At 37.4% G+C, this 13849-nt stretch overlaps 1 protein-coding gene across 2 annotated transcripts in view; it reads right to left on the minus strand.

The window, feature by feature from the left end:
• Nucleotides 1-5845: 5845 nt before the first annotated feature.
• Nucleotides 5846-13849, minus strand: part of LOC126248444 (uncharacterized) — a 474060-nt gene continuing 466056 nt past the window's right edge. Inside the window, exon 8 of one of the 2 annotated variants that reach the window (XM_049949424.1) lies at nucleotides 5846-7646. In XM_049949424.1, coding sequence (XP_049805381.1) covers nucleotides 7412-7646 — 235 coding nt within the window. In that variant the 3' untranslated portion in view covers nucleotides 5846-7411. Of the gene's footprint in view, nucleotides 7650-13849 lie in introns of both variants that reach the window. The other variant, XM_049949422.1, reaches the window with a different exon arrangement.

Raw genomic sequence — 13849 nt, forward strand, 5'->3', positions numbered from 1 at the left:
ATGACTTTACAAGATGGTAAATGACAGCGTCATCTGCAAACAATCTAAGACGGCTATATCGTTAATATAGATCAGGAACAATAGAGGGCCTATAACACTTCATTGGGGAACGCCGGATATTACTTCTGTTTTACTCGATGACTTTCCGTCTATTACTACGAACTGTCACCTTTCCGATAGGAAATCACAAATCCAATCGCAAAACTGAAGCGATTTTCCATAGGCACGCAGTTTGGTAAGAAGACGCTTGTTAGGAACGGTGTCGAAAGCCTTCTGGAAATCTAAAAGCCGGCCGGGGTGGCCGAGCGGTTCTAGGCCCTTCAGTCTGGAACCACGCGACCGCTACGGTCGCAGGTTTGAATCCTGCCTCGGGTATGGATGTATGTGATGTCCTTAGGTTAGTTAGGTTTGAGTAGTTCTAAGTTCTAGAGGATTGATGACCTCAGATGTTAAGTCTCATTTGAACAACTTTTGAAATCTAAAAATATTAAATCGATTTGACATCTCCGTCGATAGAACTCATTACTTCAGGATTATAAAAAGCTTGTTGTGTTTCGCAAGAACGATACTTTCTGGATCCGTGCTGTGTGTCAATAAATCGTTTTCTTCAAGGTACGTCATAATGTTCCAAACCCTACTGCAAATCGACATCAGTGATATGGACCTGTAATTCAACGGATTACTCCTACTTCCCTTTTTGTGTGTTGGAGTGACTTCAGAAATTTTCCAGTCTTTAGGTACGGATCTTTCTGTGAGCGAGCGGCTGTATATAATTGCTAAATATGGAGTTGTTGTATCAGCATACTCTGAGAGGTACCTGACTGGTATACACTCTGGACCAGAAGCCTTGCCTTTGTTAAGTGATTTAATCTGCTTTGCGACACCGAGGATATCTACTTCTATGTTTCTCAAAATGGTTCAAATGGCTCTGAGCACTATGGGACTCAACTGCTGAGGTCATTAGTCCCCTAGAACTTAGAACTAGTTAAACCTAACTAACCTAAGGACATCACAAACATCCATGCCCGAGGCAGGATTCGAACCTGCGACCGTAGCGGTCTTGCGGTTCCAGACTGCAGCGCCTTTAACCGCACGGCCACTTCGGCCGGCTACGTTTCTCATCTTGGCAGTTGTTCTTGATTGGAATTCAGGAATATTTACATCGTCTTCTTTGGTAAAGGAGTTTCGGAAAACCGTGTTTAATAATTCTGCTTTAGTGACACTGTCATCAGTGACTCCACCGTTGTTATCGCGCAGTTTGAGTCTTAACACGCCATCCCGTGGCTGCACGAAAAGTAGTAGCGCCTTGACACTTCCTTTGTTGAGAGCCCTTCCTGGCACAAAGTAACAGTCGGACGCGATCGAACCGCCGTATTGACCATCTAGGCATGGTTGAAATACAGACAACACGAGCCGTGTGCCTCCTTCCTGGTGGAATGACTGGAACTGATCAGCTGTCGGACCCCCTCCGTCTAATAGGCGCTGCTCATGCATGGTTGTTTACATCTTTGGGCGGGTTTAGTGACATCTCTGAACAGTCAAAGGGACTGTGTCTGTGATACAATACCAACAGTCAACGTCTATCTTCAGGTGTTCTGGGAACTGGGGTGATGCACATTTTTTGATGTGTGTATAATTGTACATCATATTCTGCTAAATGGTGACAAATTTTGGAAAATTTGTCCAGTAAGGTGAGAGACTATTCATTGCAAAGCATAAGTGTTTCTAAATTTGATCATTGCGAGTCATTAGATGGTTTTGCATTTCAAATTCTGCAAAAGTTAGTCCATCCACTCCTCTAGGCGAATTGCGAATAAATGTGTGTATATTTGGAACCATCACTTCTTGTTGTCACGCTGTATGACGTGCGACAGTGTGGTTGGCTGGCTCTGAGCACTATGGGACTTAACTGCTATGGTAATGAGTCCCCTAGAACTTAGAACTACTTAAACCTAACTAACCTAAGGACATCACACAACACCCAGTCATCACGAGGCAGAGAAAATCCCTTACCCCGCCGGGAATCGGGACAGTCTGGTTGGTATCCCACTATTGTCCAGGACATCTCCTAACATATTTCTGCTCACAGGGCTCACTGTGAAACGGGACTCGTCACTAAAGACAGTTCTACTTCAGTCAATGATAGTCCTTGGCGAAGACAAGTCTGGAGGGCTCCGGACAGCTGTGGGTATCACCATGACTGTTGCCCACTATACGGCTTGACGGACAGGAGTGATAGTTTAGAAATTGGAAACTTGTGGCATGCTGAATCTCGCCCTTGAGCTTTGGAGAGATCGTGGTGTGTTGGCTTACACATGAGATTTCAAATACCCCACAGAAAGAAATCACAATGGTGTCAAATTACAAGATCTGCTTGGTAAATTCATTCACCACTCCAGGAAATCATCTGCCCGGGAAACCTCTCTCGTAAAAAGGTCATTGTTGTAATCAGTGTGTGACAGGTTCTGCCATCTTGTTGAAACGAAACTTGTTTAGCATTCATACCATCTTGTTCAGTCCACAAAAACTCTCAACATAACATGGTAGCGTTTGCCATCCATTGTTAATACATTTCTGGCAACATCTCTGAAGAAGTAGGGCCCAGTTATACCCTCAGCCTAAATGCCACACCACAACACACACTCATTGTGGCTGTAATGCATCTCCATAATTACTCAAGGGTTTTCTGTGACCCAAGACCCACAATTTTGTTTGTGCATTAAGTCATTCAACAGAAAGTGCATCCGCTTGGTTAACATTATTTTCTTGACGAATTTGTTGTCTGCTCTGTTTTTCCAGTGCTCCATTACTTACCACAAAGAAAATTTATGAAAACTGTGCAATGTTTAGAGTTGCCAAATTACTAGAACAGAAATTCCATGCATTCTAAAAGCTTTGTTCTCTTTGGGACACACTTTACATATAAGAGGCCTTCTCACAAGTACCATCTTCTTTTCATATCACATGAAAACACGCACTGTTAAAACACTTTAGATTAAGCCTGCCATGGACAGCTATCCTCCCATGCTTTCTTTATAGGACGAATATTTTTGCTGCCAAATCACCCAGACTGTTAGCATCAATTGTTTGGAAGTCGTGGGTCACAGTGTCCACATGAACAGATACGGAAACAAAGTCCATCCAGGTAGAGCCCCACTTGCCTTGATCAGCCTTGTGCAACTGAAGAATGGTAGGGTTCACGGGGGTTGTATCTTAGATGACAGCCTGCATAAATGAGCTATTATACACCTGGTTTCCAGTGGTAATACCATGTTTTAACAGTATTTTTCCCTGGTCTCCTTGTGCACTTCCTGATAAACTTTTAACCTGAGAGGAGTGTTATTTGCAGTATATTTGTTTCAATGTTTAATTAAGAATGAGGCTAATTATTTCTGGTCACAAGGTAGCATGGGAACCCACTTTTCTCTTTGTATAACCTTGGTCTATGAATACTCATTAACATCTCTAGCATGTCCATGAACTACAGGTTGCATATTAAAAAACAATAACAGATGAGTTATCCATAACATTTTTATAGGTTTCATGCACATGAATAAATCTTGAGGTAACAAGGAAAATCTATTTGAAGATATCACTTCAGGACATAGCTATAACGTATGTTTATTTTATTCACTTGTGTCTGTGTACTTGACTCAGATTTATCTTCTTGTAAAAATGAAGTACTGCTTACGACGTACACAGACTAGTTTCCTTTAAAGATTACGTATGCCTTAAAATCTGCTATATAGGTTTAAATGCCTGTAACTTTTATTTTTTACACTAATTTATCTTAGACAGATGTTTAATTTAAACAGAATTTAAATACAAACATTCTGGCATAATTTTATTTTCTGTGGAATGTCTTTGCTTTTTTCCTAGCATGCACTTATAGCTACTTTTCAGCCCAATCACGATAACCACTGAGGCATTTGTCATACCTGTGGACAAGTTTTCCAACACTCTCTTCATAAAATGTTACTATCAGTGAATCCTTAGCAGAAGTGAGGTATGTCATTCTTTCCATGCACCCAAAAGGGATTATGCAGTAGAAATTCATTGCAGATTGATTTGAGGGTCATTCAAAACAGAAGAATCATGCTTATTTCTGGATTTTTTCTCATCCATGACAATGAGCTTACTCCCAGTGCTGCTGCAACCCAATGGCTCTTTGAGCAATTTGAATGGGACATTTTTTGATCGCCCACTGTATAGCCTGATCTATCACCAAGTGACTTCCCTCATTAACCTGCACTGAAGAAGTTACTAGGATGGCAGCACATGCAAACTAACAAGCAGCTTCAAGACAACATCAAAACTCATTTCAAACCACTGGTAGCAACAGTTTAGGAATAGGGTACTGGAAAACTGTAAAACAGGTATGGAAAATGGCTCAATCATCATGGTGATTATGTCAAAAACTAATTGTAGGCTAAAAATCAGCTTTCATTACCAAAGTAATTTTTTATGTACATTTGTCCTTTGTTTTTGGCCTATAGGAGGCTGGAAAAAACATGACACTTGTATCTTATTAAACCTATTCTAGATGTCAATCTTTGATTTTATGATGGAAGGGGTAAAGGTAACTACTCCCCTGTGGTTGAGGTTACCTAAGTTCATTTCATTATTTGTATTCCTTGCAGAAATGTTCATGCATTATATTTATCTTTCCATATAGATAGGGAATATACTGAAGCCTACTAAATGAGCCTTAAAATAAATGTGTGTATGTGCTTTGATTATGCTCTCTTACTTAAACGATTACACATACCAAACAACCACATCATTTTCATATTATAAATAGAATACAGAGTGAACAGACATTAAGAATATTTCAGTATTTACCTATATCCCATTAAAAGCAAATGGTTAAATACCACTGTTAATCAAGGAAGCATAACTTACTTTGAAGCCCTTCCAAGTATGAATCTGAAATCGAAGTCTGATCCACTGTACAAAGTAAAGCCTAACTTGGATATCAAAGGTGTATCTAAGAATTATTTTCATAGTGATGTGCTTATATTCCAGTCACTCATCAGAGAATAATGGAGTCTTCATTCCACACATTAATCAATCTAATTACATAAATCCATCATATTAATGAGGAAGACTACTTAACCAATGCAGTAACAATGTTTAAATGTTTTAAGTGTGTGTATTTTGTACATCACTGCTGCTGGGAATAACTGTAGGGACTGATATCAATGTAAACAAATCTGATGACCAACAGATGAACATGCTGACTTTCACACTCGTAGTGACAGGTGTTTCACTGCCAGGCCACAGTCAGTTGTGAGGCTCTGCTGTGGCACCCAGTGTCCTCATGGCAGTGATCTTGTTAAATATTGTCACTGTTTCTTTTCATCTTACAAAAGACAGCGGAACTGTCTCTGTGTTATAATATTCAGGTGATAATGAAGAAGAAAAGTATCTACAGAAAAACACAGATTATGTAAATACATGAAACTATTTCATCATTCATTCCCTCGAATGTAAAATTTTTAGACCTTTGAAACTTCCTGGCAGATTAAAACTGTGTGCCCGACCGAGACTCGAACTCGGGACAATATTTATCACAAAGGTCCCGAGTTCGAGTCTCGGTCGGGCACACAGTTTTAATCTGCCAGGAAGTTTCATATCAGCGCACACTCCGCTGCAGAGTGAAAATCTCATTTTTAGACCTTTGTTTCTCTAACAACTATTTTAGAATTATTGTATTAAAGTTGCTTGATAAAAGTATTCTTATATTACTCTCAAAATTCCCATATCTTCTTTTTTAAGATGGTATACATTCCATGCTGTATTAAATTGCAGGGCTTTCACTGAAATCTTTTATTCTTCAGACACTTCTCTCATACTTCAATACTTAAACATATTTCCTACAATACACGCATCAATCAATCATTTTAATAAATATTTACATTAAATAAAATTATTAAAACTAAAGTGGCAGACAATGACAATATTTATCACAAAAGCTATAAGAAAGATACAGGTTAAATTTACGTTTTATAAAGAAAAGTTTCACCTCCATCTACAATCTAACATTAATTGTACTTTACTCAGGCTGATGAAGGTCAAACACTTTCAACTGTAACTTTCAGTAACATATCAATGTGGATGCTCTTAACTGGAATCACACGTAATAGTACACCCAAAACATTTTAAAAATACTTCAGTATTTTGATGAAAGTTAAATATACCATCTCACTGTGACTAGTTCATTATTTTGTCTTGGGTTCAGCATATACATTGCAAAACTGAAGGAACAACGCAACTGACAATTTCCTTTATTACTGTTTATGAACAATTTAACATGAAATGTGATGTCTATGTTAAACAGTTTCTTTTACTCACATTTTTCTCTTTTGCCTCAGGAAAAACTGCTTTTTAACATAGTAAACACTAACACTGTGCACAGAAAATACTATATTGTAATAATCTCAAGGATGAAGAACTTTGGAAGTGAGGCTCTGATGAGATTACAAATAGCTTCCTCTTACATTACAATAATAAAAGATATATAATATGTAACAAGGAATAGAGCTTGGGGAAAGAATAGTACAAAAAAGTAAATCTATTCCAGTGGGAAGATGAGCAAACAAAGTAAAACTGATAGTGTTTCAGTGGATAGTGTTACAGAGAGATAATTAAACAATAGTACGTCAGTTTCGTAACAACAAATGTTCCATAAAACCAAATGATCAACTTGAATAACAATCTAATATTATGCCGTGCACAGTTGCTTTCAACATTTTGTGGTTACAATTCAATTTTAAATTATGGCTTTATCACATATGGTTTCACTCCTAATTCACTCAATTTGCCTTTATCAGTCTACTTACAGTCTGCCTAGAAGTATCAGTTCTTAGATTTTTTCCCTCCACATCAATAACGTCAAGAAAAATTTTTTTCAACATTATTTATTCTCAAAAGTCTATGATGACACCCATCCTTATTGAAATGTGTAACGGTTTTACACAAGATTTAACACATGACAGTAACATAGTATCACCAGCTATACTATTCAAGTTGTTTTTGTATAAAAGAAAATGGATCTTGACCTGAAATGTTTTGAAAACAACATTTTCTGAACTCTGTTTATTTGAATATCCTCTGAATCACAGCTCAAGTACTAGATAACATGAGTGAATGTAACATTCATTTTCTTCTTAGCAGAATTTTATTGCATCTGTTTTGAATCCATTGTGATGTTTTTGGAAACACTGCAGACACATAATTAATATTTCCTATAGAAAATTGTGAATTCCACAGTAACATTTTGGTTCTTTATAACTTCAAATTCATTGAAGAATGAGCAGGCTGGCTGTAAAGCATGTAGACACTAATGCAAGGAGATGGATTCTCCTTCCAGTAACAATTACATTTCAGTGCATAATACCATTTGTTTTTCTCACTGCCTTACAGATGGTGTTTGCTGTTGGTCCTTGGGGCCAAATAAACCTCTAAAAGTTGCTAAGTCCTTTGATATATAGCAACTACAACACGAAGGAATCCTGAAATTGTCAGGTACTGGTTCACCATTTGGCTGCAAAGCTAGCAGTTTCCTATATATGTATTTCTGTTTGCAATGTGTTTTGAAACCTGTTGGAACCACCAGCTTTGGATCACAAGGTGACTGCTCCTTCCTCCTGAAACAAATTTGGATTTCTCTTAGCAACCATAAAATAATAATTAATGCTGCTGCATGTACAAAGAGCAAAATATTGTGAGCTAGTGTGAAGGACACAAACAAAAGGTGTATCATTTTTAATGAGAAAAGGTAAAGAAGAGAACTGTTGATGTATACAGTGAAAGTTCAGGAAAAGATAATTCATTGCTGAACTACCAAGAATGAAGAATATTTCACTCTTTCTGACTACAATATATGTTTACCGTGAAATTCATGTGAAATACCTAATTAATTGAATTTAATGGTATAGAATTCAATACTATTTTAAAGTCACATACTCAAAAATTTAATAGCCACAATAAGAAAGCAAACAGCTTAAATTTCTGAAATACTGTTTACCTCCATGCATACATTACAGCCCAACCACCATGGGCATTCTGTCACTCTGCAGACAGACTGATCACAGATATGGTTAAGTGTTGAACTACTTTGAAAAGAAAAAGGGAATATTGGTGTTTGATGTTTTCAGTGATGTAACTAGTAAAAGAGGGCAAGGTAACACGAGACAGATGAGGAGGACAAACAGGCCCACATCCAAAAGAGTGAAGAACTCAATCTCTCCTGTTAAGCAGACATAACCTTATTAACACAGTTTGATATTTCTTGTTGGTTGCCTGCCTTCAAGTTTCACATACAAAAGGGTCAGAATCTAATCTAATGTAACTATGAAATGATACTCTGATCAGCTTTAACATGACCTTAGCTGAGTGCTGAGTATGGGGCTCAAGTGACCAAATTCATTTATTGAAGATCATAGTTCATGTAATCAGGTCTAAACATTGATCCCAAAGACTTTACACTACATAAAACTTCAAAAATTACATTATTCACAGTAAAATGCAATTATCAACACAACAAAAATCATGATACCAGGGGAACTATTAAATTCTATTTAAACAATAAAGACTTTTGATATATTTTTTTGATGCAGTAAATCCTGTGGCCTCTGGATGCTGAGCATCAAATACAAGTGTACCTTGCTATGTTGGCCTGGACTTTGACTTGGGGACTCCAGTAGTGTGGTGGTTTTTAAGATGATTGAGCTTGTATTGACTGGTACTGATTTGGGCTCATGTAACTTGCAGTTGAAGAATTCATTCTCTACTACATTTCTGGCCATCAACTTAGCACTAAGCTTCGTTTCCACAACCTATGTAGTTTGCTGCTCTGACCTGTTAAATTTGTCTCAGGTTAAGACATGTAAATGACAGTAAGGAATTCAAAACCATGCATGTTACTGAAGCTTCATGGAGACAAAGTTTATCAGATTGTGGCAGCAGCAGCAGCAGCTGATGGTGGTGGTCATGATGTAACAACAGTTATAATTGAAACTACACCAGGAACAGCTGCAGAAAATATGAAGACACTAAGATATTAATGTGACTGAAATGCATAGCAGAGCAGGACATTGTGCAGTGAACAGCACCAATACTACAGGTATCTATGCTCTAAGTTTATACTACATGATGACTCAAAGGAACTGTGAATATATTTCTCCAACAATTTCTACTGTTTTGCAAAACTAACAAAATTTTGACACTCATGTTCTTCCTCTTCTGTTATTGTCTTCTAGTAGCCACATTTATGAGCTGGTTTAAAACATACAACCACTCCCTCATAGAACCTAATAATTTGTCACTTAAGGTCTGTGTTGTTTGTTGTTAATTCCTTTCAAGATGCAAATGCATGTATTAGGTGCTAGGCTTAATTTCAATTGGTATAATAAAAAAAGTGAACCAGTTAAATAAATCTAGGTTGGCAGACCTTTAGGGTCTTGCTTGACAGTGTAGTTTTCTGCATACAGAATGTAGTACATCTTATGCCAAATCTTCAGTTATGGATGTGGTATTGAGCCTAGTTTCCCACCAGGAAGTTCAGGCTAGTGTTCTTAGAATGTCTGCTCATAATTAAGCAAGGTTCAGTCATTTGAAATTGCATCAGCAGCACAACATGCCTTTAGTGTTGACTCATGAACTGCACTGTGTCTGACATTGACATAAACATGACAAAATTGCAGGCTTCTGTCTGTCAAGCTCTTCCACGTCTTTCACAGTGGTGCTGTCAGCCAGTACCAAAACTCTAATTAAACTGACAGTCTAACTGGCCATCAAAAACATGGATGTTAATTTCCAAGTGGATACTGGAGACTGTGTACACTTAATTAACACTAAAACACACTGGCATATCACTCTCCATCTTTGGAGAAAGCTAATTTTCACTGGTAATGCACAGTAATCAATCTGTTGCTTTTAAAGGCCAACTAACAGCCAGAGTCATGTGTAAACATGTGTATAAGCAAACAACATTCTTTTGTAGTTTCTTCACCACTAGCAACTAACTCTTTTTTTTTATATAGGCACACTTACTCGCTGTAGTTTTCAAAAACAAGATTCAGTTGACATCATATCTGTCAGCTGTTGTGCTGTTTTTTGACATTCCATTCAGTAGTTTTATTGATGGTATTCAACTATCACAATAAATTTTGAAATTATTCAATTTTATCTTCACATGTGGTATAAACAGAACATGTAACAGTAGTGAATATAATCTCATTACAATGCACCAACACAGTAAGTATCATCACAAAAGTATGTAGCCAAAAAAAACTGCAAAATTATTATTTATTTTCTTTTTATGAAAATAACTGAATGAAAAGGTCATGTGATGGGAAACATCACAGACTAACTCAGCTTATGTAGGATTGTAACTGGATGATATTACACTGTCCTCATTATGTGAACTACCAAGAAATCAATCAACCTAAAATTTTGCTGGCTTATCAGCTATAACAGTCACACACATTCGTTTCTCATCATAAAGTTGCTTCTAATTGATTTCTATATAGTAACTGTCATATCTACTACTCATGACAGTAAAACAAGATTGTGTTGCTATAACATAGTGATATAAAATGTACCATCAAACATCAAAAGCATTCTGACTTGTCTACCATTCATCTATAAAGCACCACAGCATGTATTTAAAGAAGAAAATAAGCCCTAAGATTACAAATATTGCTAGACACTGATACCAAAAGATAAGACATTACCACATGTATGCGCTGTTCATTGTGAACAATAGATGAAAATCATCAATGGCTCAAGACAGTCATAAGTGGGATTATCTGTGATAGCATGGAACATACCCAACCAATAAAGGTCGTATCATAAATAATAGTGAAAACTGACACAGATGGAAATATACTATACCAGAAGCAAAAACATGAATCCACAAATGAGCCATTTGTGAGACTTAAGAATGTTTGATTATGAGCACTATTGACTTCAGTATGAAATATTGTCTCTGTAAATAGACATTTAATTGAAGTGTAATTTTTTTTATTATATATACTTTCATCTGCATTAGTTTTCACTACTAATTATGGTACAATCTATACGGGCTGGTAACTGAATGCGTTGTCATGGCCTGATAATGTCTACATGCAACATGTTGGATCCTGGATGATATTTCTTTCCATATATACTACCCCATATCAGCATGCATATTGACTATGCAGGCTCATTCAAAATGTCCGTGTGGCGTATTGTAGTGATGTTCTCTCTACCTTCTCACAGGTTGCCTGGATGTTGGCAGCTACCATCTGAGCACAAGCAACAATCTTCACAATAACATGAGCGCCACACACTATCATATCTTGCAATGGCCAACAGCTCACATCAACTGAGATTAATTCCTTTTACCAGAGGAATAGCATAACACATCTCACCACTGTTCCTTTTCATCTGTGTGTAAGTCAGGAGAAGTGTGGTCAGTCAGAAGGCTTAAGGAACATGTGAACAAAATTATGAAAACAGCAACCTCTGTGGAAGTCCTAACATCTTTTCTTGCTATGCATCAATCCACCTTCCTGAATGGCCATAAACTAGATGCTGCAGTGGCATGGGCATTCTAACTTTTTCCATCTTATGTGCCCAACCCAATGAGCTAAGTCATTCCAGTCAGGTCCATACTAATGTATGGTTTCTTCTGTCTGGAGCTGCACATTCTGCCAAACATTGGGTTGATGTCAGGTGTTTGGCACTGGCTGTAGTGGCTGGATGAAAGACCTACTAATGACATCAAAATTTGATCTGGAAATGACAACTAAATAACCTAATACCCTTTGTATAACCTCATTAGGACTCAGATTGCTTCTTGACACCGCCACCACCACCACCACCACCACCACCACCACCACCACCACCACCACCAGTTATGCCTCAGCTCAGGGCCAGATCACTGCCTTCCAGACTTCCACACCGTATTTACAGAAGCTTGTCACCTCCAAGCACTATGAAACAGCTTCCCTTTAAAATTTTAGGTCTTCTGAGATGATGATGATGATGATGATGTGATGATGATGATGTAGGAAAGGACTGTTACAATATAGTACCCCAAAAACTAATAAGGTTTCTTTCTATTTTGTGTATCCCTATCCATGACTGAACACTTCCACTTTTCAGTAAGTAGTCTTCTTTATCTAGATATTTTGGAACTTTGTTCAATAATTTGATCCCCATGTGATAGAGCCTGTTGACTGTATCCTTCTTTGCCTCCCAGGTGACAAATACCTGCTGTTCTACTGTTATAAACATGTACATTTTTGCTTATATTCTTGTAGTGCTTTTAATATTGATGTTTTACAAGGACTACAACTTTGCTTCTGCCAGTTTTTCTCGAAGTTCAAGACTTTATTGTGAAAAACTTACAAAAAAATTATGATTTAAAGTATTGGCCATCATTGGTCACTGCTTTCTTCTAGCTTTAGGGCAGCAAAAGAATCCCGCCGTGTATAAACTGGGCATCTTTTGAGGGGAACCATGAATCGATCCAATTTTGCACTTTTTCATATGACCGCAAGTGCTAGTTAGCAAGGTCAGGTGTCATAGATCGAGAAAGGTGGCAATCAGAGGGAGTAATATCTGGAGAATACAGTGGGTGGGGTAGAACTTCCCATTTCAATGTTTCCAAGTATATTTTGATGGGATTTTCGATATGGGGTCATGCACTGTCATTCTGCAAAATCATTTTCTCATGTCTATCACTGTACTGAAGCCTTTTGTCTTTCAGTGTTCAGCTCAAACACATCAATTGCTATCGATAATGATCTCCTGTGGTTGTTCCAGTCAGTTGCAGTAGCATTGAAAGCTCTCTCTCTTTCACAACCATGCTGGTCTTAAACGTCAGAATTACCATTCTTGAAGCACGGAAACCATTTTCTGTGAAGTTCTGTCACTAACAGGCATCTCATCATAGGTCTTACCCAGATTTTTATGAGCCTCAGCCACAGATTTCTTCGTATCAAAGCAGAAAATTAAAACCTCCTGCAGATGACGAGAATTTGGCTCATGAGTTGACATACTCAGTCGAGAATAACATTATGATGCAATCAAAAATTGACTGATCTTTTGATGGTGTCGTGTTCTCAAATGCCTAAGCTTACTGTATGACACTTATAATGAATGACTTGCATCACTACTTTCCACTACTGCCATCTATTGCAAAATGGCAGAAGCAAAGTTGTAGACCTTACAGAAATGCATAGTGTCAGTAGTGTAGATAATTTCTCACTCTTAAGCATACCTTTAAATTATTACTCAAATCAAAGATTATGTAAAACCTTTACTATTTTTGAAAGATGAATACTGTATTTATAATACACTATTTCTATGTTTACAGCACACTCCCATACTTCAAATCCACAGGTGGTGCAGAGATAAACTGGTGGAAAATGCACCAATGCCTTTGTTCTTAAATTCAGAATTTATGATATTCTCCTCATGCATAAACTGATTTTCCTATTTTCCCACAACAGATGCCCATTCAACATTACACCAAGGATGACAGTTGCTTCATCCAGTTTTATTTCTGTCATCATCAGACACAACATTCCATTACACTCCATCAGTTTTGGGTTTATCTGAAAGTACATTAGACTTGGTTCACTGGGATTTAAGTTTAATAGAGTACCAGAGGTCGAAAATAATGCTACAGTTGTGAAGTTCTTTTATTATCACACAACCTATTTTGGGGTTTTATACACCAATCTTCAGGTGCCGTACTGAAAATAGCAAGAGATGGGAAATACTTATTACACGTAGAAATACACAGTTCTGTACTGCCCTGTTTAGCATATTCCTTACCATGCATAAGTCACTT

Source organism: Schistocerca nitens, chromosome 3 (assembly GCF_023898315.1).
Source record: "Schistocerca nitens isolate TAMUIC-IGC-003100 chromosome 3, iqSchNite1.1, whole genome shotgun sequence".
Taxonomy (NCBI): Eukaryota; Metazoa; Arthropoda; class Insecta; order Orthoptera; family Acrididae; genus Schistocerca; species Schistocerca nitens.